The following is a 24,468-nucleotide window of genomic DNA, read 5'->3' on the forward strand; positions in this document are numbered from 1 at the left end:
CTCACTAAGGCTTTAATTTCTACTAAAGTTGAATAAGAAAGATTCATGACCCAAGCTTTAAAAATCCAACACATCTTACTTTCTACATTCTATATTCTACTTTCTACATCTGTTTGTGAGACAGGTGGAGAGAATATTTTCAGGTCAATTTTGCTATCAAGAGAAATAGTTCAACAGAAAAGGAGTTTTTCCAACAATATGTCAGCTGAAATAAGATAAAATTCTAAGGATTAGGAATTGAGTGTAGAAAGTATAGGTCTGTTGAATGTATCTGACATACTAATGTGCATGTAACTACTAGCAACATACATTAAAATCCTTCCCCATTTCCCTCTCCCCTCAAATTCAACAGGTGGACAGTCTATAGGTAATGGTCTCCCACCATAATGGTCAGTTAATGGCCACTCAGTGACATTCACTAAAAGCCCTAACATTAACAATTTGTCTATTTTTACACCTTTTAATTTTTTGTACTGGTATTTGGTGTACACAGAGGTCAAAGAGTGCATTTCAGCAAACTTATTTAATTGTGTTTCTTTCCGAAATTTCAACCAAGAAAGTATTACATTTTTTTGTCATAGTAGGTCAGATCACAGTCCGTCCTTGGTCCACATCTCTCTGTAACCTGTCTCTAAAGTGGCTAACAGTGGATGCTAGGGGAATGAATGCAAGAGATGACACAGCCATAGAGTGGTCCTCCAGAGGCACTGGCACTTAGCAGCTGAAGGAAATCCTGAACTAGAGTTTATATATTGACTGTCCTGTGCTATAGTTACCAAACAGTACCTGTTAATTTATCAGCTCCTGTTCTTGAAACTATGTATTTCATGTCCAAAACATTCTGTGGTTTTGACTTCCACAATGTAATTATATGTTATGTGAAAAAGTACATCCCTTTGTTCATTTTAAATCTGCTGCCTGATAGGATTTCATTTGAGTCCTCCTAATTCCTTGTATGACAGAAAGTGATGAATAGCTGCCCTTGCATTCACAAGTACAAAGTTCTCTCTCAAATCCCTCATGAAATTTTCTTTTGTAAGCTGGGGAGTCCAAATCTATTTTGGCTTTCCTCACACAGAAGCTATTTTAGCTGCTCAACATTTGGAATTTTCAGCTGTCATCTTTAGACTTGACTATCTTGAATAATTCTTCACCATTTTCAAACTTATCACTGGGATCTTCTCTGTCTATCCAAGATTGTTTATGGCTAGTTTATTGAGTAGCATCCATCTCAGTACAGATGCTTGCAGAGACTGCTCATAACATCCTTCATAACATCTCATGCTCATAACATCTTGGGAAGCCAAGAACCCCGAAGAGAACTTTCTCTTTTATTATGATACCCCCATTTCTTTCAAAGACTATGGTGAGGGACCTAAGCTTTTAAAAAACTTGAAAACATAAGTATACTATAAACACTGGGCGACCCTTGCCCATTTGACCTCTAACATCTCTAATAACTTTGTGAAAAACCACATCACGTACAGAGGTTTTGTTGATTTTTCTCCAACATATCAATCTGAACAAGGTGTTTACTTTTTTCTATTATTTTGTATAGTTTCTACCAATCTAGTCATATGGCCTTTCTCCTCATATGGCCTTTCTTTTTTACAACAGCACCTGGAAGACTTCATTTCCCTATCCTCTATCAATTGCAAAAGTAAACAAAGAGATTATTAATATTTCATTATCATTCAGACATCTGTAGTTATATCATTAAAATATCTTTTAATTTTTTGTATTGTATGCACAACAAGTCAAGAGAACTTTAATAAAAAATTAATACAATGCATTTACAGAGCTCCAAAGACAAGTTTAACTGTAGAGATAGGCCTGAAGGCCTTTTGGAACTAATTCAAAACCCACTTGAGTCTTTTAGCAACTCCAAAGAACTCTACTGCATTTAGATTGTTTGGTGACTGTGTGTTTGATGCAAAGAAATATTTGCAATCAAAATTTGCTGCAAAAAATGCTTATTACTGGTTATAATGTTCCCTATGAGGCTGATGCTGTTCTGTACAAGGTTTCCTACAGTGAGCACAGAATAAAGCTAAGCCATCCCATTGCTTCTTTGTTTTGAGAAGCAAAGCCCACTTCAAGCAGAAGGAATTTTTCCATGAACTCTATGCCATGTTTTGGGAGAACCAAATCTCAAAGTCTTTACTCTGGAAAACTTTCATTGACAGTAACAGCTTAAAACTAGGATACAGAAGACCAATTCTGCCCCAGATATTAAATGTCTAACCTTAACTATTAAAAATGGTGCTTCAAAGTAAGGAAAAGAAAGCTGATCTGGCATTTTATTGAACTTCATTTCATTTGTGAAAAATGTAAATCAGCAGTGACAAAAATGTCAAGGCTGACATTTTATCTACCCTCCCTCCTTTTCTTACATATTTTTGCATAGTCCACATAACTCCTTATCAGTTCATTTTAAAAAAATGCATTTTATGTCTATTTTCCCAATGTGCCAAAAGTTCCCAAAGTTTTGACTCAAAACATTCATGCATGCACTATAATTTGCACATTAAAAGTCAATTTACAATGCAAAATTTCATACTAATTTTTATATGCAATTCAAATTGCCAGAACAATGGCGCATGCATTAAAAAGACTGCATTTTGAAAATGTAATCTTACGTAGCCAATAGATTGCTATTGCACCTACAAAAGAATATCATAAAACAGTGAAACGTGTCTCACAAGTCATAGCAAAAGACACATTAGCACTCTAAGCAGTAGTTTGTTTGCATGAAAATTAGCACTGAGAAGTTTTACTGGGAAACCGAGTGCTTGTGTTTTCCATTAGAGTACTGAGCGCAAGATGTGGAGTTATTCTCATTTTTGTGTTGCTTCTGTTCTTCTAACCCACATGGAAATACCCACTTACTTTGAATTTTCTGGAAAAATCCCACTGAATTTGAAACAGAATACTTAGGTTTGTATGAAACTGTATGAAGCAGATGAATAAGACTGTGTTGCCTGGATGCCTTTGGGGAAGCTCTCATCATTGGTCTGCAGTCAGGAATATGATGTTGGATCTCAGCAGGGATGTTCGGAGCTGCAGAAAGGCTAAGGGAATGCAGGATTTCCAAGGCTGCACTTTACACCTGCCCTAGTCACTTCTCAATTAATACCAGAGGATGATTTGTGCAATAATCAAGGGTAGAATCTGGCCAGCATTTAAGCAGTTAGGTGGCACTGCTACAGAAGTGTTATAAAGGTGTTATTGTCACAAGACCTAAAGAAAGGCAGAAATATTCACATTTTGGAGATCTCTGGTCTTAGCAAATTGAATAAGATAGTGTGGCGTTAGTTCTGCAGCCTGGACAAAATGGCTCACATTTGAGATATTTCCGTAACTATGAGGTTAAAAAAATCCCTTTTTGTTAACAATTCCTGAAATTCTGGACAGTCTGAATTTGTTGGTAGGCCCCATAAATGCCCCTTTAAATGACACAGACCCATTGCGCAGTCTGTGTATGTCACAATCCTGTTTCCAACCATGCAGGGGGACAGACGTGAAGGGACCTGCCGAAATGTACTTGTTATTTCTTAAAGAGTTAGTTTTGTTCTGCTGAGTTGCTCTTAAGCTTTTACTATCCCGAGCTTTTGACTCTCCCCATTTACTATGCTTGTACTAAGTTCCCTTTACACAGCCCGGAGTAAGATCAGGATGACCACAGCCACTCTGCAGAGCTACAGTTTGTAACTTACACTGAGATCAGATGTCTGTCACTGGGGTAAATACTTTTTTCCATTGTCAACTAAAATCCATATGATGTAGAGAAATTAACATTTACACAGCATTTCATGTTTCTGAAATACTGAAAACATTTTAAATTGATTAATCCTGTCTGTCATACACATTGAGGTCAAATTGTTTTTTATGGGCAGCAGTGTTACTCAGGATTAACTCAGCGGAACTCAGTTTCTCCAGCTTTACATGATAATACAATTTGGCTTTTAGTGTTTACAAATATTTTAAAGAGGTTAAAACATTGAATCAAATTTTGTCATGATCTGCAAAGCTGTTGCTGTGGTCTTACAGGATTCCATAGTTTTAAGCAATGGCAGGATCTACTCATTTTGAGGTTAAGCTTGTGTAAGGGGTTACTATGTTTGTGGGATTTATCCCACATTTATGCTCGATGATACAAACTCACTGAACACAGGTGTTTGCCAACACCCTAGGTCCTTGCTACATCTGTCCTACAAATGTAAAAATTCAGAGCAGAGCAAGATGTTACTGAATTTACTCATGGCTACACCAGTGCATGCAGATACAGGCAGACATTAATCCAGCAGAAGGGAGGGTTTCTCTTATTGCAAAGGAACGCTTGTAGGCTGGCACAGAGAAAGGAGAGTGGGCCTACAGACTGCTAACTAGGTCCAATCCAAAAAATCCTCATCCTACCAGTAATATTGCATTTTATCATATTAAAAATATATTTAAATACTTGTAGATTTTTAAAAATGAAACAATCTCTCCTTAAATGAAGAGCAGATGGTTAATTCTTATTCATGGCCACAAGAGGAAAACCAAGAAATAACTGGCTTAATTTATAACATGGGAGATTTAGCACAGACATCAAGAAAATGCTTTCCAACCTAAAGGATTGTTAAACACCAAAATAGGTTAGCTCAGAAGGCCATAGACTAGCAAGGCTTTAGGAAACTGGAAGTTTTAAGAACAGTTAGGCATACTTTTATTGAGGCTAGTCCAGGATACAGCTGACCAGCTCAGTGTAGGGGAATGGACCACTGATCTCTTGAAATCCCATCCAGCTTTTCAGTACTACAATTCCAGAGGGGCGGGACTGCCCTTAGACTGGTGCAGTGCAAACAATCCTGAAAGTAAATGACCAACTTGAAACAATTGTACAACTGAATAAACTTAAGAGAAAGGAAATGTCCTTACAGTTTTCTTACTACTCTTTATCTCAAAGTTATGTATTATATTGGGTCAGCCAAGAAAACAAATACCATATTCTGACGCAATCCAGTCCTGTCTGTGTTGCCCACATCACTGTTTCTTTTTCCCTATCTTGATTACAGATCAGAGTAGTAGAGGCTTAAAATTGCAGTTGTCAGAACAAGAGGTCACTTGAGTCATTGCAATTTTCAGAAATGTGGCTTATGCCCTCAGAATTTTCTCTGGGAACATTTTATTGTAAATGAAACATATTACATATCACCCTGTCTTTGCAAGACTTTAGAAGAGTTGATAAACTGGGACAGAATGGCTGAAGGGTTTTTGCTTGGGTTTTTTTCACTGCATAAACATTAGAACAATACATTCCTGGTTTGGCCACTTTTATGGCTAACTGCCTGCACTTCTGGTAAAGAAATAGTTTAAATGAACCAAACTGAAAACTAATGCCCTACTGCAGTCATGTTGTCTGCATCACCCCTTCAGAGAGGGCAAATCCTTTCGAGTAGCCAGAGCTTGGCCTCTGAAACAAATTCTTCGCTGGTGTAACTCCTTTGCTGTGTATAAACCTGACTTTTGGTTTCTTCAAATTTTGAAAATTTGTGACTTGAGTTTTCATAAGTATTTTTCATGATACAAATTACATTTCTCTGTAAAAAGCCAAACTCTGACCTGAATGTAGTCTTGACCATCTAATACTGCAAAATTAGAAACTGAAAGCTGAAATGACACATTTGAAAATATACAGTAATTCTAATTAATATTAGAGGAAACAAAACAAAAAAAGCAGCAGATAAACTTCGCTAATCTTCCCCTTAAATCCTGATTTTATTCCCACCAGCAAAATTACCTGCCTAGCTAGTGCCTAGAGAGCTAATAGTTGATTTTCAAATGTGCACCCATACTTTGCCCATAAGTGTAATCTGTAAAGTTGCAAATGGAATGCAAATGTTACAAACATTACAACAAATTCTGGTCCAAACCAAAACCAAATTATGTTCCTGTTTTGCACCAGCAAATCCTCAGCGCAGGTCAAAGGCACAACCAGTAGCCAACACAATAAAAGACTCTAGCTGAGTTCTGAGCAAAAGCTTTGCTGCACCAACCACATTGAAGCAGGAATAAAAAATACTAGCATAAAATAACAGTAGAAAGTAAGCTACATTTGTTCTCTAAATAGCAGACAAAATAAGTGCATAGTATTTGTGGTTCTCAAATGCTTCAGAGGATTGCAGAGTATTTAGTGGAAATCTTTCAAAATTGCCAACTAAACTGATGGACGTCTTGTTTATACATGTTACATTACCGAAATTGGGCATTACTATATTTAAATGAGGTTTTGTTGAAGTTTTTCATGTCCTACCAGTTTTAGACTAAACCAAACAGTGGTTTATTGAAATTGAAACATTTTACAGTCAGTCTGCCCTGAAGACAAGCCTTAAGTGACTTTAATTCTGGAATCGTTTCAATTAAGAAAAGAAAGCTTAAACATGCTACACTAATCATGTTAATTTATTTTTGCTGCACAGAATTTTTTCCCAGCTTTTATATTTATTAGTTATATTTCCAAGACTTTAATATCTGCCTCTAATTCTCTTTGCATTTATTCTGTATTCTAGAAGGTTTGGGAGAGGTAGAAGCCTAACCAAAGACTGGATTACGGTGTTTAGAAAGTATGCTGTAAAATGTAACTCCTAGTAGCTTCTACTATATACTGGTGGGGTAACAGCAGCTGAAATATGAATCTAGCATCTGGGACAGTCTGAGACCAATAAGCCAGTTAATTTACAATTACATTCTCTTTTCTGTTGGGCAAATAAAAATAGAAGATACTTACTGTGGTACTTACAGACCCTAACATATCTACTTCTTACTGTTCAAAGATACCCCATTTTAAGCAAAAATGATACATGCCTTACATGTGCACAGTTGTGCTAAAAGTTGCAGCTTTATCTTTCAGGCCCAGCAGTAATTCCTGTGTTTTTCTGCTTCTGCAACTTTTATATCCCAGTCTAGTCAAATTCCAACAAACCCGTAAGAAAAAACACACGTTTCCCCCACCTTTATGAACACAATACACCCTTGCAGACTACTAAGCCCAGTTTAGTGCAGTAGCAGGCCCAGCTTGTGGTTGCAATCCTTTTGCTAGTTGAGTTCATTATTTGTATTACAGGATTGATATTACAAAGCACCTGGGGGGGAACAACTCTTTCCCTTCTTCCTCCACTGGCTAAATAGTTTCCCAAGTTTAGTTTCTTAGGTAATTCTCAACGACTTGGATGTTTTCATTAGCCTTTGGCTATGTTTTGAAACTTTGTAGCCCCCACTGGAGAAGATAAAGCCTTCCACCTCACGCTCATCCCCTTCAATCATAGGGATGACTCTTACTTCGCTCTCTGACGTAGTCACATAGTTACTCCAAATTTTGTGCATCCAGGACCTGTGTAAGTGAATTACTGGCATTTCACCTGAAAGGACCAGTCTGCTCCGATTAAACTGGTCTTCCAGGAACAACAGCATGTTTCAAAACACTTGGCTTCCCATGCTTGTGACAACTCTTATTGAAAGGATGGTCAGAGAGCAGTCATTACATTGGGGCTGCAGCCCTGAACAAAACGAAAGCTAGCAGACACAAGCAGAGCTACTCTTACAGTGTTTGCAGTCCACTGAAACAGATGTACTTACACCAATTGTTTGAAAGCGAGACGTAAACCATGCACACCCCGTGAGCCCATTAGGTGTGCTGGAGAAGTGCCGGCTTTACAGACTGACGCATCCGAAAATGAAGCACTGAGAGGATCTCTACATATAGGTGCTCTGTGCTCTCCACGGTTTGGGGATGGTGACGTCTTGTGGATCCCATCTTTAGATAAAAAGACATAGGATAAAAGGCTGAAATACATTACTCATGATCGTTAGCTTCTTAGTCATGTGAGAACTAAAAAAAGTACAAACAACTGGTTAGATTTGCATGTTGTGCATTCGTACACCGCTCCTCAGCGCATTTCTCAGTTGCATGGACAGAGCCCTATCAGTGAGCTGGAAGCGTGGCTCTGCAGGATGCTGCTTGCCCTCCTTGGTGACCCTGATGATTACTTCATCGGGTCATTTTGTGGGGACAATAGCAGATTTTCTAACTCCACCTAGATTTTAAGAAAACTCTTTTGCAAACTTTCCATACATTAAACAACTTCAAACCTTTCCAGAAATGACAAAAAGCAGATCAGCAGTAGGCTGTATTACCTTCACTGGCTTTAGTTCAGGCCATCAGAGATGTAGTGGTATTTAAAATGACCTATGAAGGTGACCTTTACAAAAATATGATTTCAGGATTTTGAGAAAAGGAGACTAATATTGATACAGACTATGTACCAGTAATTAAAGTGTAGGATAAAGAATAAGATGGTGGTAATCAACAAAAAGAAATGTTTTTTGAAGGCCAGAATATTCAGAGTTCAGGTTAGATACAGTAGAAATAAAATAAGTTAAAATAGCAATGTGTCCTTAAGGTACCTAAACAACGGTAACCTCACTTCAGAGGGAAGTCACACTACAATCAGACAATTAGAATTAAGGCATTCTTTGGTGCATTTAGCTCCTAAATAATTAAAACTGGTTTTTTAAAGCTGTATTTACATTTTTGATGTAAATGTTGTTTTCCAGCCTGAGAATACCACTCAAGGCTATTGTTCATGGAGTTCTTAAATAAAACTGTGTAGAAACATTCACTCTGCACAACATGGGAGATACAACTCATTAGCTAACCTCCTTAGGCTCTCAGTCCAAAAAGCAGTTTAGAGCATCTAATCTGAGGTCCTTAAACAGTTCAGAGCATGAAAACTAAGCAAGCTTGTTGTTCCCATCACCAGGAACTACGGTCCCACTGCTTGTGTGCCCAGCAGCACCCTGCACGTTTCTCTACCCACAGTCCCCACCAGGAATGTGTGAACATGTAAACCCTAGTGCCATCGCGTGGCACTGCTGTTTTGTGTGGCCACTCTCTTCCTGCTGGGCAAGAAGCAGGTAAGAAAATGGGCTCGACAAGTAGTGATCATAGAATCATAGAATGGTCTGGGTTGGAAGGGACCTTTAAAGATCATCTAGTCCAACGCCCCTGCCATGGGCAGGGACATCTTTCACCAGATCAGGTTGCTCAATGCCCCATCCAACCCTGAACACTTCCAATGATGGGGCATTCACAACTTCTCTGGGCAACCTGTTCCAGTGTCTCACCACCCTCATTGTAAAACATTTCTTCCTTATGTCCAATCTAAATCTACCCCCTTTCAATTTAAAACTGTTGGTCGTTGTCCTATCACCACAGGCCTCAGTAAAAAATCTTTCTCTATCATCTTTCTTATAAGCCCCCTTTAAGTAATGACAGGCCGCAATAAGGTCTCCCTGGAACCTTCTCTTCTCCAGGCTGAACAACCCCAACTTTCTCAACCTTTCCTCACAGGAGAGGTATTCCATCCCTCTGATCATTTTTGTGGCCCTCCTCTGGACCTGCTCCAACAGGTCCATGTCTTTCCTGTGCTGAGGACTCCAGAGCTGGACGCAGTACTGCAGGTGGGGTCTCACCAGAGCGGAGCAGAGGGACAGAATCACCTCCCTTGACCTGGCCACGCTTCTTTTTATGTAGCCCAGGATACGGTTGGCTTTCTGGACTGCAAGTGCACATTGCCGGGTCATGTCCAGTTTTTCGTCCACCAGTACCCTTCTCTGCAGGGCTGCTCTCAATCTCTTCATCCCACAGCCTATATTGATACCGGTGGTTGCCCCCTCCCATGTGCAGGACCTTGCACTTGGCCTTGTTGGACCTCATGGGGTTCACATGATGCTATGGCATCTTACCATTTGGGCTCAGGAAGTCAGTTCATCTTGATATTCTGAAGCCTTCAGTCTGGATGGTGCCAAATACAGACTGTTTCTACAGTGATTTTGCTGTCCCCACCAGTCTGCCATCCTAGACAGCTGCTACCTTCCCTAGGGCAAAAGCCAGCCCTGACAGGTACACAGGAACTGCAACAAAAAAACAATGTGTGAACTACAATTGGTAATTAACATTAGATGGCTTTTGTGCCTGTGAAAAGCAAACCACTCATTTACATGCCTTCATAAAAGATACTTATGGAAAGTAAAGTATAAAATGGAAATTAGAAGACCTAGGTGAGAATTTGACAAGCAAATAGGCATTGACGTAAGAAAGACAAATTACAGGGAACTTTATTACAATATTAAAGATACAAATTATGGATCCATAAGACTCCCAAGAAAATAAAAACAATTACAAAGAATAAAGCCTCTGTATTCCATTTCAAATATAATATGCAGTCACAGGAAAACACAAAGAAGTGTAATAAGGATGATAAGAGGTAGGGGATAGATTTTACATGAAGAGATATTAAATAGACTCCTCACTTTGGAATAAAGATGATAGGGAAGGAAAACTTGATAAATTTATATAAAATCCTGATTAGAGAATGATTATGCACTATTTTTCTTAATATAAAAAATAGAGTACATCACACAACTATCAGGCAGGAGAATTAAATACACAGATGTACTTTTTCACATTTCTTAAACCATTAAACTAATTTTCACAGGATTTTTTTGGATGCCAAAATAATCAATAAGTTCCAGATTGTCTTGATCCCTGATTTTTATAATCTGGAAGAGTTACAACAGAAGGTAATATAATCTTTTATGTTTTTATATATGCTTTCTCTTAGCATCTATTACTGGCCACTGTCAGAGGCAAGATGCTAGTTAGATGAACCTTTGATCTGAACGGCACAGTTAGTCTGAAGTTCTATGCAAAACAAATAATCACCCCTGTTCAGCTTTTTTTCCAGCAGAGAACATTGGTTAAAACCATATTTTTCTCATAATAAAAATACAACAGCAGAAGGATTACAGAGTAAATAACATAGATATTAATATAAACTGATAAATTTAAAATAAAAACCAGGCAGGATACATCCAACCACACTTTAAGAATGAGAAAGTTCATGAGATAACATACAAACATTCTCATTTAAATCATCTAATTATCTAATAGTATTATAAGTCTGTAGCATGCGTATATATCCACAAAATTAAGACAAAAAAAGACTTCCAGGAATTATAAGATGAGACTCTTTATCACAAGGTCAAGTGGTTGACACAGTCTCTAATGACAGACTTACAGAAGCCCTAACCATGAGCATGATAGGACAAACAGCTCTGCCCATGTAAAGGAAAACCATGCTCCTTACCATCTAAGTGTGCTGACAAAATGGAAAAACAAGTGCATATACCTTATTTCTGGTTTTTAAAGAAAGTTTTTCAAAGTCCCTCTTCAGAAGACATTCAGGAAAGGCTATAAGAATGATCCAGAGCATGGAAAGCATCTTCTCTGAAGACAAATTTAAAAGATTAATTGTGATTAATGTAGGAAAGAGCACAGAAGACTAAAAAGTGCCATAGGGAAGATAGAGCAGGAGGTTGAATTTAATTCAAAGCAATTAAATGATGGCAGTTTCTTAAATAATTCTCTTTCTGATTTCTCTCTTACTTCTCATGTACCCTGTAATTAGACTGTGGATAAAAAAGGTCATTGAGCCCAAAAGTTAAAAAGGAATTAAACATTTCTATTGATTTCAAGAATATGCAGAGTTTTAATTAATCTGAATACCCTGGAACATTAAATGTTAGACTTGAGGCATAAATCAGTCTCTGGCTATTAGAGATCGGAGTGAAACCTAACATCCAAGACAGGTGCAGAATATCTTTAGTTGACAACCACAGGGCTTCTTGCACCTTTCTCAGAAGCATTTGGAATTGACACTACTGAAGGTACAATGATACAATCCATATGCAATTTTAAATACATTTTCAATTTCTCCTGCCATGACAAGAACAATTAAGTAGTGCTGTGGTAAGAGGTAGAATCAAGCCCAGTTGCAGCATTCCTCTGTTTGGGACTGGTGCCATTTGTAGTGGAATGAGGAGCCAGAAGCCCAAAATGAGAGAAAGAGGAAGAGGAAAGAAAAAATAAGGCTTTTGGTTAGATGCCAGGGCAGATGGGCAGCTGTAAGTATGTCAGATATGATGATTTCAATGCTTGTGTTTGCTGATTGGGGTTAAAGGAGAGGAGTGCACAGAGGAAAAGGTGGAAGAGGAGGCTAGCCTGTAGGAGGCTTCTAGGGAACTTGGCACAGATATCTATGGCAGCCATGTTTTGGAGGGAATGGAGAGAAGCTGGAGACCTTAGAAAAAAAGAAATGACAAGGCATGAAGACTGCTGCTTGTAGGACATCAGGGTCACTGGCCATTAAACATGAGGACTACATGAAGGAGCTGGAACGGACAGAAGAGCTGAACCCAGGTCTAAGAGTAGTGTTTATCCATGTGGAGCCTGCATACAACTAATAAGCAAGCAAGTCTCCTTGTAGATACTGCTTGTAAGTATTAACCCAGCTGACAAGAATTGTCCTGGGACCCAGTAGCAGAACTGTCTCCTCTGATGCCAGTAACGGAATAGTTAGGGCAGACATGGTCTTCTTTCCACCATGGCCTTGGCCTGGTCTTGGGAGATAAGAAAAGCTGAGCCTCAGCTTCCAACATGATTGATAAAGGGCAACTCCTTTCTGCCTGTGCCCCTGCTGTTTGTGGGTCTTCAGAAGCAAGGGAAGATGTATGTGCCTCCAAGACTTTTTTTTGACAGTGAGTTGTGGCAATTAGACTCACAATGTGAGGAAGCTAGAAAAAGAAACCAGAGGAGAAGGATGCTATACCCGATATGTCCTGTAAGCACCTTCTATATGATCTCCAAGCAAACCTCGAAGAAGTTGTGCTACTATCACAATGATCAAGTACATCTCACTAAGTATATAGAGGAAGGCAACTAATGTAAAATGAAATGCTACCACTTAGCTTTGGGGAGGTATCTATCTATACTTTAGAATACCTGGAAAAATAAGTATGTTGTACATTGGCAACATTTGCAGATTACCAAATTTTTTTACAAAGTTCACTTAGAACTATAAAAGAATACAAAAATCTCCAAGGACCGGTGAAACTAGGCTAACTGGCAATACAGACAGACAAAGTCAAATGCTGATAAATGCATGACAGTGCTGATTGGAAGGAATTCCTTCAATTACTGATAAACAGAATGGATTCCACCTTTACTGTAACTACTCCAGAAAAAGGCCTAGGCATCGTAGTAGACAGCTAACTGAAGACATGTTCATTGCATGCTTATATTAAAAAGAATAAAAAAAATACAGGAGCTACAAAAGACCACCATATAATACACTGATGATCCAAGTATATAATAAATACACTTTCACTATGTCCAATAAAATATAGAGAAATAGAACGAAGTGGTTCAGATGTGAATGAAAAAAGCACTGGGCACTTGCAAAGGCACCTAAAAAGTTGGACTCTCCCACTTTAAAGTGAGAAAACAAGAAAGGAAATGAAAGAGATGTGTAACACAATATATGTTGAAAAGAAGACACATCAAGTATACCTATTTATAATCTTTATAATTGGAAGAGTCATTCAAACAAACTGAAAGATAGTAGACTGCTAAGAGTATTTTTTTGATACAGACAACACATCTTGTACCCAGCTCCACTAATGACAATATATTAGCTTCTAAAAACATATCATCCTGTATCAGAATGAAAAGTAGGAAATTATTAGGGACATCACACTAGTTATAGATCAAGAGTTTTTTAGATGTAACAGAAGAAGATGCAAAAAATACAGAAAAAAATTGCCATTGTCATACTGTGCTAGTGTAATCATCTGACATTGCAACAATATTCTACTTAAAAACAAATATATCTTGAGAAAAAACAGCTACTTTATTTAGTAATAATTGTTATGATTCAGAAACTTAGTGACTGTTTTCTTCTAAAAACATATGCACTCTCTTCCAAAATAAGGAGAATTCAATGCTTTCATTTGTAGCTGTAAAAACCTAATGCAATTACACTCAGTTTATTGTTGTGGTACTGGAAGCAGAACTTAGCTGCATATTTTTCCCTGGTTTTTGTATTTATAACATTGTAAAAATAATATATGCATCCTTAGGACTTAATTCTGTGACATTTACCAAGTCCCACTGAGCTGGGAACTAAGCCTGCCAAATCATACTCATGAGAATACACTCCCCAAGTCAGGTCAGCGAATAAAAGCTCCTCACATGAGCAAGGCTATAAGAATAGACTACAGGAGGTCAAGGTCAGTGGTGAGTTTTGGCTGAGTCAGGGTTGGAGGATAAGGCCCTTATGAATCCTATAAATAGTTCATTGTTAAAAGAGGTCAGATTGAATTCTGGAAGTATTTTGGAAAAAGAAACCACTGCGTGACTAATGACGTATACCTATCCAACCCTCTCTGCTTATTAATGTGACATTTGTTTGGAACCAACACATACAATAAATAAAAGATATTTTTAGGACGTGCCAGGGGAATGTATTCAGATTTTGAGAGAATAATTTGAATGTATTTAAAGTGTTGCACTGTATCAAAGGAATGGTTGTTACAGCATACAAATAAGGTATTAAAAACTAGTGGTTTCTATTGATTCTGATGGAAACAGGAAACTAGGCCAAGGATGTTAAGAATGGGATTTACTTGCCTGACTTATATCAGCTAAGAGCTGATACCTAGACTCCTTTTACTGTAAGTCGAGAGAAGCAGGTGCCTCCACGGACAATTAACCCCATCCTAAGACGGTAGTTTGGCACAAACTTAAACTGGCCTAACTGAGCACCAACACTGGGAAAACCAGTTTCCCCAAGGCTCTTTGCCCAGCATGAGTGGTTTGTTCCCAGTTCTGTAGAATACCTAGATGATCATTGTAGGTCCCTTCCAACTGAACTCAACTCTTCTCTTCTCTTCTCTTCTCTTCTCTTCTCTTCTCTTCTCTTCTCTTCTCTTCTCTTCTCTTCTCTTCTCTTCTCTTCTCTTCTCTTCTCTTCTCTCTTCATTTTTGTTGGCATAAGGATTCAGTAAACTTGATGGGTGATATTACTGAAACCCGCCCCTCCCACCTCATCCTTTTTCCCCTCAAGGTTATTTTTCAGTTGGATCAGTTCTCTGGTCTGGAAACTATGCCAGTGGTGGCTGGGCAACGGACAGGAAGAATGCTGGGCCAAAACAACTGTTTCTTTCAACCTGAGAGTTAGAGGAAAGTGTTTGGCAAAGGCTCTGAATGAGCTATGTGCGTCTGACACTTCACTGCTGCCAATACAGGGAGGTCTTCTTTCCTTCTTCTGTTCCCCTCCCTGCTGCCAGCTGCAGGCTACCACCACTTGCCTTTGCAATGGCTGTGGCACTTGTAAAAGCTTTCTGTGACCAGAGCCACCTTTGTAACCTGGCAGAAAATCAAACCATTAAAAAAAAAGTAAACAGATTTTAGTGGGTTAGCAAGTAGAGCTGGATCACAGAGGTGTCAGATGTGCAGCAGAGCTGGCAAACAAAGAGGCTGGATGACCTGAGCGTGAGGGTAAGAAGCAAAGAAACAAGAAGAGGAGGAAGTCTGGGACCACCCTTTCAACAGTCCTGAGTTGTTAGATTGGCTGTTCATCAAACCACACCCTCAGGGCCCCCTTCCATGTTACATTGCATGTGATCTAATTGCAGGCAGACACAGAACGGGACAGTCCTGCTTTCCTCCGGGCCTCCAGCTGCACATTCCTGGTAGGCATGACAGCGGGTGGGAGGGGACAGGAGACTCGGCATCTAGAATTGGGTTGGATTATGCAAAATGCACTCTAAAATAAGTGGTAAACCAGGTTGTATCAATTGCCTTCCGGAGTTCTTATATTTCTTCATTAACTAGAAGGAGTCTAGACAAAGAACTCATACTAGAACCCTGGTTTCAAAACAGCTGAACCTCAGTGAAATGAAATTCAACTGATGCATTCATCCTGTGCTGTCCCTGTCTGTAGTCTCCACTCTACCATGCTGTAGCCTTACATTTTGAAGGAATGCATTTGTGCTAAGTATTTCTTTTCTATTTTACAATGAAAATGAAAACACACCTAAAAAGTGAAAGAAATTGGAACTGATCTGCTGATAAATGCATTATTATATCTGTTCCCGAAAGAGTTGCAAGTCTGTTGCAGAGTATCGACACTGTCCTTTTGCAGTGCAAAAGGAAGTCAAAACGGAAAGATCACAAAGGAAAAAAGGGCAAGTTTCTAAACACTACTGACGAGTCCTAATGAGGCTGTAGCTGGAAGAATAAACACAGAGCAAAGAGCTCCTTCAACAGCTGTTGAGACCGCGTGCGCTCACAGAGCTTTCATCGGCGCTAGCAGGGGTTAGTCTGTGGGAAGAACAAAGGAGCCTCAGAGCCTGGGCCACGCAGGGAGAACCGCCGGAAACAAAAAGGCCACTTGGACGACAGTCAGGGACTTCGTTAGGTCCCGTTCTCTTCCCCTCCCTCGCTTTGAGGAATACCTTAATTGTTTCAGAAGCCTCATTGACTTGAAATATGTTACTGGCTTGAGCACGTTATTGACTTCAGTGAAGCTATTTAAAAGAAGAAGGTGCTGTTCAATAGCAGCATGAATAGCAAGATGGAATTTTTTCCTTAGTAGTTAAAAGACTATTTCCTACAATTAATTATTAAACAAAGCATAGAAAAACACATCCATGAAGCACTGGCATCTGTAATGGATACTGACCGACTTCAGTGAAACTACTCCTATTTATGTTGACATTCTGTGATTAAAGATACTGAAAAAATGTTATTCTCACACACTGAAATAAAGGTATTTTACATTACCACCCTTGAATCGCAGCTTTTATTTTTACTACCAAAATACTGATTTCTAATTGCATCCTATTTGTGTTTCCTAGAGGGCTTAATAAACATATTGACCACCTCTTTGAGAAAAACAATTTATTTATATATTTTGTGTTTGACTGGCTGAAAACATTCTTCAAGGAAACAACTGTTTAGACACGATGACAATAAATCCTCTGTTGCTAGAATGGCGGGAAAAGAGGTTGCCCTCAGTAAGCAGTATTTCCCAAAGAAGTCACAAGCTGTTTGCCAGGCTGTCATGTGTTCAAATAATTATTTCAGATATTCATTCTTCATAAGAAGTCTTATGTATAATTTCCTGATGCGGAACACATCAATGATGTATGGCTCCGGATGTTTTTTTCCATGAACGAAGCTTTATTCTGTTGAGAGAGCTGAAAGCTATGTTACACCCATCAGTGCCAGGACAGGGGGCAATGCCTCATCAGCCCCACACTTGTTTCATGGTATGATTTTGTAATTCCTGCCACATGAACTGTTTGAAAAGGGATGATAGGCACATATGCAATTAGCACAAAAATTGTTGTTAGTGGTAAAAAAATGCTGATGCTGGTTACAGTGTGATCAGTAGGGCCACTACTACTTTCTGATGACTTGCCTGACTATGGTCAAGACCCACTCCAGCTAAAAATTTGAGGGAGATAAGGCAGGAACAGATTCATGATAAAAAAAGAAAAATTTAATCTGTCATTTTTTTCTAAGAGCTTTAGTTTCACATCCCTATCCCAGAGGTTGCTCCATCGAGATCAGCTCCTGTGCCTGCACACAGCTTCAGCCTGGCTCTAGAAACCCAAACTAACTGAGTGTGATAATCAGAAAGGGAAACTGAATAAAAATAGAAAGTGAAATTCATTATTTGGTTTCATGGTGCAAGCAAAAAGTCAGAAATGGGTTATAAAATTAATTTCACTTGGCAGAGATAAGAATTTGGGTTGGGTTTTTTTAAACCAAGAGCTTCCTTCTCCATCTAGCAAAGTTGGCAGATGTTATCAAGAATACATCACGCCCTCTGTCTTAATTCAAAGCTGCTGAAGAAAGTGTAAGGGTTTTTTTAGATGATTATGGCTTTTGCATGAAGCTTTTAATTTTATGTATCAGGGTTGAGGTGGCATGATACACTGTACTACTACTTAAAGTACACTGAATGAGTCAGCTTTGTGGTTTCTGAGGAATGTGTTGTGTTTCTAGGAATTCAACCTGGATCTATGGGCCTGTAGATACGGCCTCTAATGTGCATAGCCAGACCGACGGCTCAGGGAAGAATGAGTTTTACATAACGAGCTCTAAATCTGTGAATTATTTTTTACAGTTGTGAAGGAAATAGATACTAAAGGTAGAAGCGAGAAAATAAAAACAGCAGATAACAATGGGAACACAGGAAGAGAAAGAAGAAACCCCATCCCACTTCAAAGTATTAGGTGCTATTCAGGTCACAGCAGCTGTAGCAAATACTTAGATAGTGGTGTCTTGAGGAGAAAAACCAGCGGTGGATTAAATTGTCTTCGTGGCATCGCAAATTCTTATGCGAGACCATTTGCTGGTTCCTTAAATGTAGGACTGTACAGCCCCAAATCTGCAATTGTCTGTGTTTCTTGAAAGATGGGGTATCTTGTACATTTTAGTAAGTAGGCACTCTGAGTTTCATTTTATGGTTAATGTTGACATCAGTTGTCAGCATTTTATGATGTTTCCTCTGATCATTTTAAAAGTCTGACTGCTAATCAATTCAGAAACTGCATCACTTTCTCCATTTACTGTGAACCTCATTTATTTGATTGGAAGTATTTCTTCTGTACTATATAAACATACAAACAGGCAGGCAAACCATTTGCTTTCTCTTAAATATATTTTTGGCAACTGAATGCAGATATATGTATTCCTAATGTATATCATGAGCGTAAATTAAGGTCTCAAAAATAAGAAATTGCCAAAAAAGCATTGTTTATACAAGCTTAATTAGTTCTCTTTGAAATAACATTCATCTTGTAGTATACAGTCCGTTTTCCTTAAGATTCCCCTTTTATTTTGTACATAGCATGGATTACGTTTTAGAAATGAAAGAAGATACAATAAATGAGACTGTTATCTAAACCAGAAGTGGTTTCATTGTCATTTTTAAATATAATTGTGTGTGATTTTTTGAGAAAGCATAGATAATTACACCATGGAATCATAATAACATTCCCAAGGGTCATCAGCAGTGTTGGATCTTTAAGAGTCACAAAGAAACCTTTTCCATTTGAACCAAAGAAACTGGCAGAAGTACTATCTTGTCTCTTTATATGGATAAGCCACTGGAAAATAGTGGATTTCAAATCATTTGCTGGACAAGAGAGAAACTTAGGAATCCTGTCTTCAATTCTGGGAAGACTGACTTCAGTTCTACACAGGTCATAAGCCTTTGTCTTGTCTTTCCAGATTCCCTCTTCCTCATTCCCTTCTGTTCTGGCTCCTATCAATTCCTTCACCTCCTGCTGGTACCGTCTTCCCAGCTCTACATGGTTGCTCTTCTCATGTTTCTGTATCTCTAAACCCTGGTAGTCATCATGAATTGCCTCATCCCTTCCTGTTTCACAAATCTCTTCATCTTTCAAGCTACCATTTCCTTCTTCTCACTGAAAAGATAGGGAAACTTCTGAGAGAATTTCTCTTGCCTCAGTTTCAGGGACTAACATCAGAGAAGCTGCCAAGTGCAGGATGATGCACTGGAGGTGAGGTCCCACTCCATGCCAGGAGTCTTGAGAAAGCGTATTTATAAACTTCAGTGAGATTATGCAAACATATTGGGCATACAAAAAAAATGAAGAGTCTTTTGCAGTGAAAACACAGTCTGAAGGGAAATTTTCTGGTTATTTACTTCCTCAGCAAGAAAGGTTTTTCCTACTGTACACCTGACCATGAAGTCTTCACTTGCACAAACTCTTCCAGCAATTTGTACAAACTCTTCCAGTCCTTTCCCAAGTAAGGACTGTGGAATGGATCCTATGCACAGCCCATGAGTGAATGAATCTTCTTCACACCCACTTGTCTGCATAGCTCCTCACCAGCTCGCATCATCTAAGAACGTTTCCAATTTCCTTTAATCATGTTAACCAGCTTAAGTTCTACTGCAAACCCAGCAGTGACTCTGGTTAACTCCATGCAGTTCCTACTGTCTGAAAGGCCTTTCACATACTGTGTAAGATACTCTAGAAGAACAGCGTTGTCATATGATTCTCGGTCTGTAAATATTAGAGAATAATTCATCCATCAGTTATGTGGGCTCTCTTTCAAGATCTATAATAAGGGACATGGTTGATTTTGAAACAAAAGAACAGTGACAGTTGTTTTGTTTTGTTTTGTTTTGTTTTGTTTTTTAATGCAGGACCATCAAACTAGGCAGCTATATTTAATTTTCTTTTCCTTTTGCATTTGGAGTGCCTGCTGTTATAGGTAGACTCTTTGTTACCCATCTCCACATTTCTTTTTGTTTTGCTTTACAACAACAGAAGCAAAAATTCTGCCGGTTGGCCTCATCCTGGCCTTAAATGCACTCTATAGCTCTGGGTACAGGAGATTTTCTCCATGTGAAAATTTCCCTTTTTGCACATAGTTACAGAGTCAGTCATTTCATTGGCTTCGTTTCCCTCCTTTGCTTGCCTCTCTGGTTGTGTCATTCCCAAATACTCATAATCATGAATTAGCCCCACCTCATCTCTTAAAAAATGCATCCATTTGGGACCTTTTGTCTGTTTTCTACTTTTGTCTCTGAAATAAATATTCCAGTCACATTTTCAAGCTTTATTTCAGAACACTGAAAATATAAGCTGAAATTCTTGCACAACCACTTGATCCAAGGAGCTTTAAGAAGAATGCCAATTATGAAACTTGTGATAAAATTGTATAAGTTGGCAATACTGAGTTTGAGAGAAAGCATATGTCTGCTTTGCATTTTGATTATCGACTTGCCTTTCACCCGCACTTTGCAGATGTACCTGATTCTCATTGGTCTTTATATAGCTCCAAAGCTTAGCAATGAGGGGAAAAAACTTGGTACTGGATTATCTCTTAGAACCAGCTCAAGCTGTTCTGTACTCAGCGTACATCTAGCTTGGTGTGTGCCTTTACAGCCGATCCCCTTTTATGCCGCTTTTAGCTGGCTGACATCAGCCAGCGCATGTCAGAAGGGAAATGGTAATTACAGGCAGGCTATAGATAGCCATGGAGTAGCATCTTATCGGCACTACAAATATTTTCAAAAGCTAAAAAGACTCCCAAACAAACAAACCACAAAACCCCCTAAGATTACACTAAGCTTTACCTCCTTTGCTAGTAGACAGATGAAAAGCAGGATCAGGCCAGGCCTAGTCTGAGAGGACATTCTGAGCTCTGCCAAAGAAGTTTGCACAGAGAGACTCGATCTATTTAACAAGCAATTGCAGAACGCATAATCTCAGAGAACAGGGGTGCTGCTGGAAATTCTGGAAAACACCTAACGCTTCCAGGGGGAACACGAGGAGGGTAACAGATGGCTGGGGCCTTCTGATCAGCAGACACTGAGCAGCTGAAGCTTGACACCAGACCTCACCCACAGGCAACTGCTTAAGTCACTCTGAGTCACTCTGTGAGTGAAGCTTCAAAGAGGATCACTCCTTCTTCCAGCATGCCTCGGGAGGAGCCAGCTCCAACGGGCAAACGAGGGCCTTCGAGTCCACCTGAAGCCCCCCCGGTCACCTGCGCGCAGGCTGCCCCCCAGTGCCGAGGCTCTGGGGCGCTGTCCTCGCCGCTCCCGTCCCCCGGTAGGCAGCGGACGACCCCAGGCCTAGGAGCGGGACCGGCACCGCCGGAACCCCGCAGCGAGTCCGCCCCGCCTCGCCGCCGGCTGAGGGGCGCGGAGGGAGGCAGGAGCGCGCCCAGCCACTCCGCGCCGCCGCCAGCTGAGTGACACCCGCCGCGCCCAATGGGCGCCGAGGCGCCCCGAGCGGGCGGGCCCATGGCGGCGGCCGCCCCGCAGGAGCCGGTGCAGTGGGGCGGAGAGCTCCGGCGGCCGGAGCGGAGCGGGGCCGGGTCGCGCTGGGCCGGCGGGCTGCCCCGCGTGCCCTGCGGGAGGAGGGTGCTATGCTGCTTCACCTGGTAGCCGAGTTTGACCTGCAGAGGGATGTGGTCCCTTGGCTGGCGGCGCGGGGTTGGGCCGCGGCTCTAGGTAACGCCGCGGCGGGTGGCGCTGCGCCGGCGGGCTCCGCTGCGGCGGGACCGCGCGCTCCCCGGGAGGGCCGAGGAAAGCCCCCTCCCTCCCTCCCTCCGGCCGCCCGCCCGCTCGCTCGCTCGCTCGCTCCCTCCCAGCCGCTTCCGTGCGCTGCCCTCTTCCGCGGGCGGAAGAGCCGGGCCTGAGGCGAGACCCCCGCGTGCGGCTCCCTCGGGGCCTGCGCCCTTGGCCGCGCCTTCCAGTCAGGGCCGCGCCGCCTCCGGCCGCGGGGGGGTCGGGGGTAATGGCGGCGGCGGCGGAGTACCCCCTCCGGAGCAGGCTGGGGGGAGCGGCCGCTGGCCCCCTCTCGACCGGGCTCCAGAGGAGCGAGCTACGCCCGTCCCCGGGCCGCGTGTCCGTGAGGGGGATCTTCCCTCAGGTGCCTGTGGCCGGGTACTTGAGGCGGGGAAGTTTGATGTCTCAAGGAACTTCTCACATTCCGAAAGCACTTCTGCACGTCTGCTAGACTCCACAGCTTGTTTCTTTCTTCTGCTTCTTCACACATGTTTTTTTTGTTTTTCTTTTTTTTTCCCCATAAGACTTGGTATGACTCCCTCTCCCACACTACTCCCCTTTCTGTGTGTGTGTGGGGAGCCCCAAACACTTCTGTCTACGTGGTAAATGAGTGCTAGTTAAAATTAGATGAAGTGTTAGCTGTCACAGCAGTGTGCGATAGCTAGTGTAGCAAGCGGTTGATGTCGTGGTTGGAAAAAAAGAATGACCCCACTGTATTCTTGGCCCTGTGGTTTTTTGCTTGCGTTTGTTCTCATTCATCTGCAGGGCAGATGGCTCAGTTCTGCTTTTCAGAAACTGATGGAAACCTTAGTCTAAAAAAAAAAAATACTGTAACAATTATTACTTCAGTAGAAATAGATGATCGTTGATGTACCGTGTGATGAACATGAAACCTCAACTCCTTTGATTGCTTTTAATTAAAATATTTAACTTGCTTCCCACATTGAGGAGTCATTATCAAATAGTTTCATAAGAACTTGTTTGGAGATAAACCAGAAAGTATCAGCTTTTTTTGGTTTTATAAAACAAAATTACTTACCTAGCCATCAGTTACAAAATATGTTAAAAATTATTTCACGTATACTAGAGAGTTTACTGAACAACTGTTGAATGGTGTACTGAAGGGGTTTGAGGTAAAATTCTGAAATTCTTCACACATAATCAGTTCATCTATGAATTTGTCAGTTCGTCTGTGATGAATTCAATGAGTCGATTAACCTATGCATTTATGTCATAATGATCTCAAAATGGTGCTGACTTGTGTTTGGGAAAGGGTCCAATTGTATTCAGCTTTTTAAAATGTAATACAGACTCATTATTCAGTAAATGGCCCTGGTAATACAGAATCAGAAGAATTTAGGTTGGAAGGTGCATCTGATCACATACCAGCATTGCTGTATTGCATTTCAACTTCTGTCTGTGTATACTGACTTCTTCCCCTGATGTAGTGCTGTTGTGTTAGGAATGTGAAGGTGGGAGGTAAGAATTTGAAAAGATTCATTTAAACATCAAAGAAATACCTGTTCACAGACAGCAGGTAATTCTTAGGAGTCATGGTACTTTTGTGTCAGTGGTTTCAGATGTTGTAGTTATTCATATTTATTATTTTCTTTCCTGAGAACTTGAAAGCCCTTGATAGCATGTGAGAATTTCTAATTGCATGAGAGCTGGGAGTAGCTATGATGATGGGAGGGGAGCGGCAAGTGAAGAGAACCAGCCTTGTTCTCTTTATTCCACTTATTTTTGTGTGAGCTGCATTTCCTGGCCTTCAGGAAATAAAACTCTGCATTCTCCTGAGTATGTTGATAAGAGTTGTTTGCTGGGCAAGGCAGGTTGGCTTGGTTCTTTTGCAGTCCTTCATCTGCTGGTCTCAGCTGTGAGGATGAAGAAGAAATGGTAATTCTGCATGCAGAGTTTTACTGCAGGACTTTCCGAGGGCAGAGATGATTGCCACTTCTTTGGTTCCATATCCACACTGACAATGTTCACTGACATGGAACTCACTTCTGACACAGAACTTTTTCAACACCTTTAAGATCTCTCTGTTGGGTGACAGAGAAATTCATTGACAGGGAGATTTCTTGTGGACCTTCTTCTCTAGCTAAATTCTGTTCTGAGGAAGTATTGTATGAGAGAGAAGTGTGGAGATTGTAGTACTCATCTTGAAAGTTTGAGGTGGTGGTTAAATTCCGGGAAGTTTCCACTAAAATAAGAGCAGAATATATGGTTATCTGAGACTTTCTCAGTTGTCACCGGTTAGCCCTAATGTAGCGGTATTGTAGTGTACTTTGAGTGATCTGAAACCAGTAGAAAGTGTTGCGTTGTTAAATGTACACTAAGGTTTTTCATTGTCCTCCCACGACAAAATACGGAATTTATTTCCTTCTGATAATACTTGTTAAAAGTTTTTTTTCTCATTGCTGCAAGCTGTACAAGCCAGTTCATAGTATCAGGCTTGTGA

The 24,468-nt window shown here is 40.4% G+C and overlaps 1 protein-coding gene across 2 annotated transcripts in view; it reads left to right on the plus strand.

Annotated features, from left to right (window-relative positions):
- The first annotated feature begins 21,402 nt into the window (after nucleotides 1–21,402).
- GSAP (gamma-secretase activating protein) overlaps nucleotides 21,403–24,468 on the plus strand; it is a 49,481-nt gene continuing 46,415 nt past the window's right edge. Inside the window, exon 1 of one of the 2 annotated variants that reach the window (XM_075491002.1) lies at nucleotides 21,403–21,546. In XM_075491002.1, the coding sequence (XP_075347117.1) occupies nucleotides 21,411–21,546 (136 nt within the window). In that variant the 5' untranslated portion in view covers nucleotides 21,403–21,410. Of the gene's footprint in view, nucleotides 21,547–21,717; nucleotides 21,951–24,468 lie in introns of those variants that run through there. The other variant, XM_075491012.1, reaches the window with a different exon arrangement.

The sequence above is a fragment of the Mycteria americana genome, chromosome 1 (assembly GCF_035582795.1).
Source record: "Mycteria americana isolate JAX WOST 10 ecotype Jacksonville Zoo and Gardens chromosome 1, USCA_MyAme_1.0, whole genome shotgun sequence".
NCBI lineage: Eukaryota > Metazoa > Chordata > Aves > Ciconiiformes > Ciconiidae > Mycteria > Mycteria americana.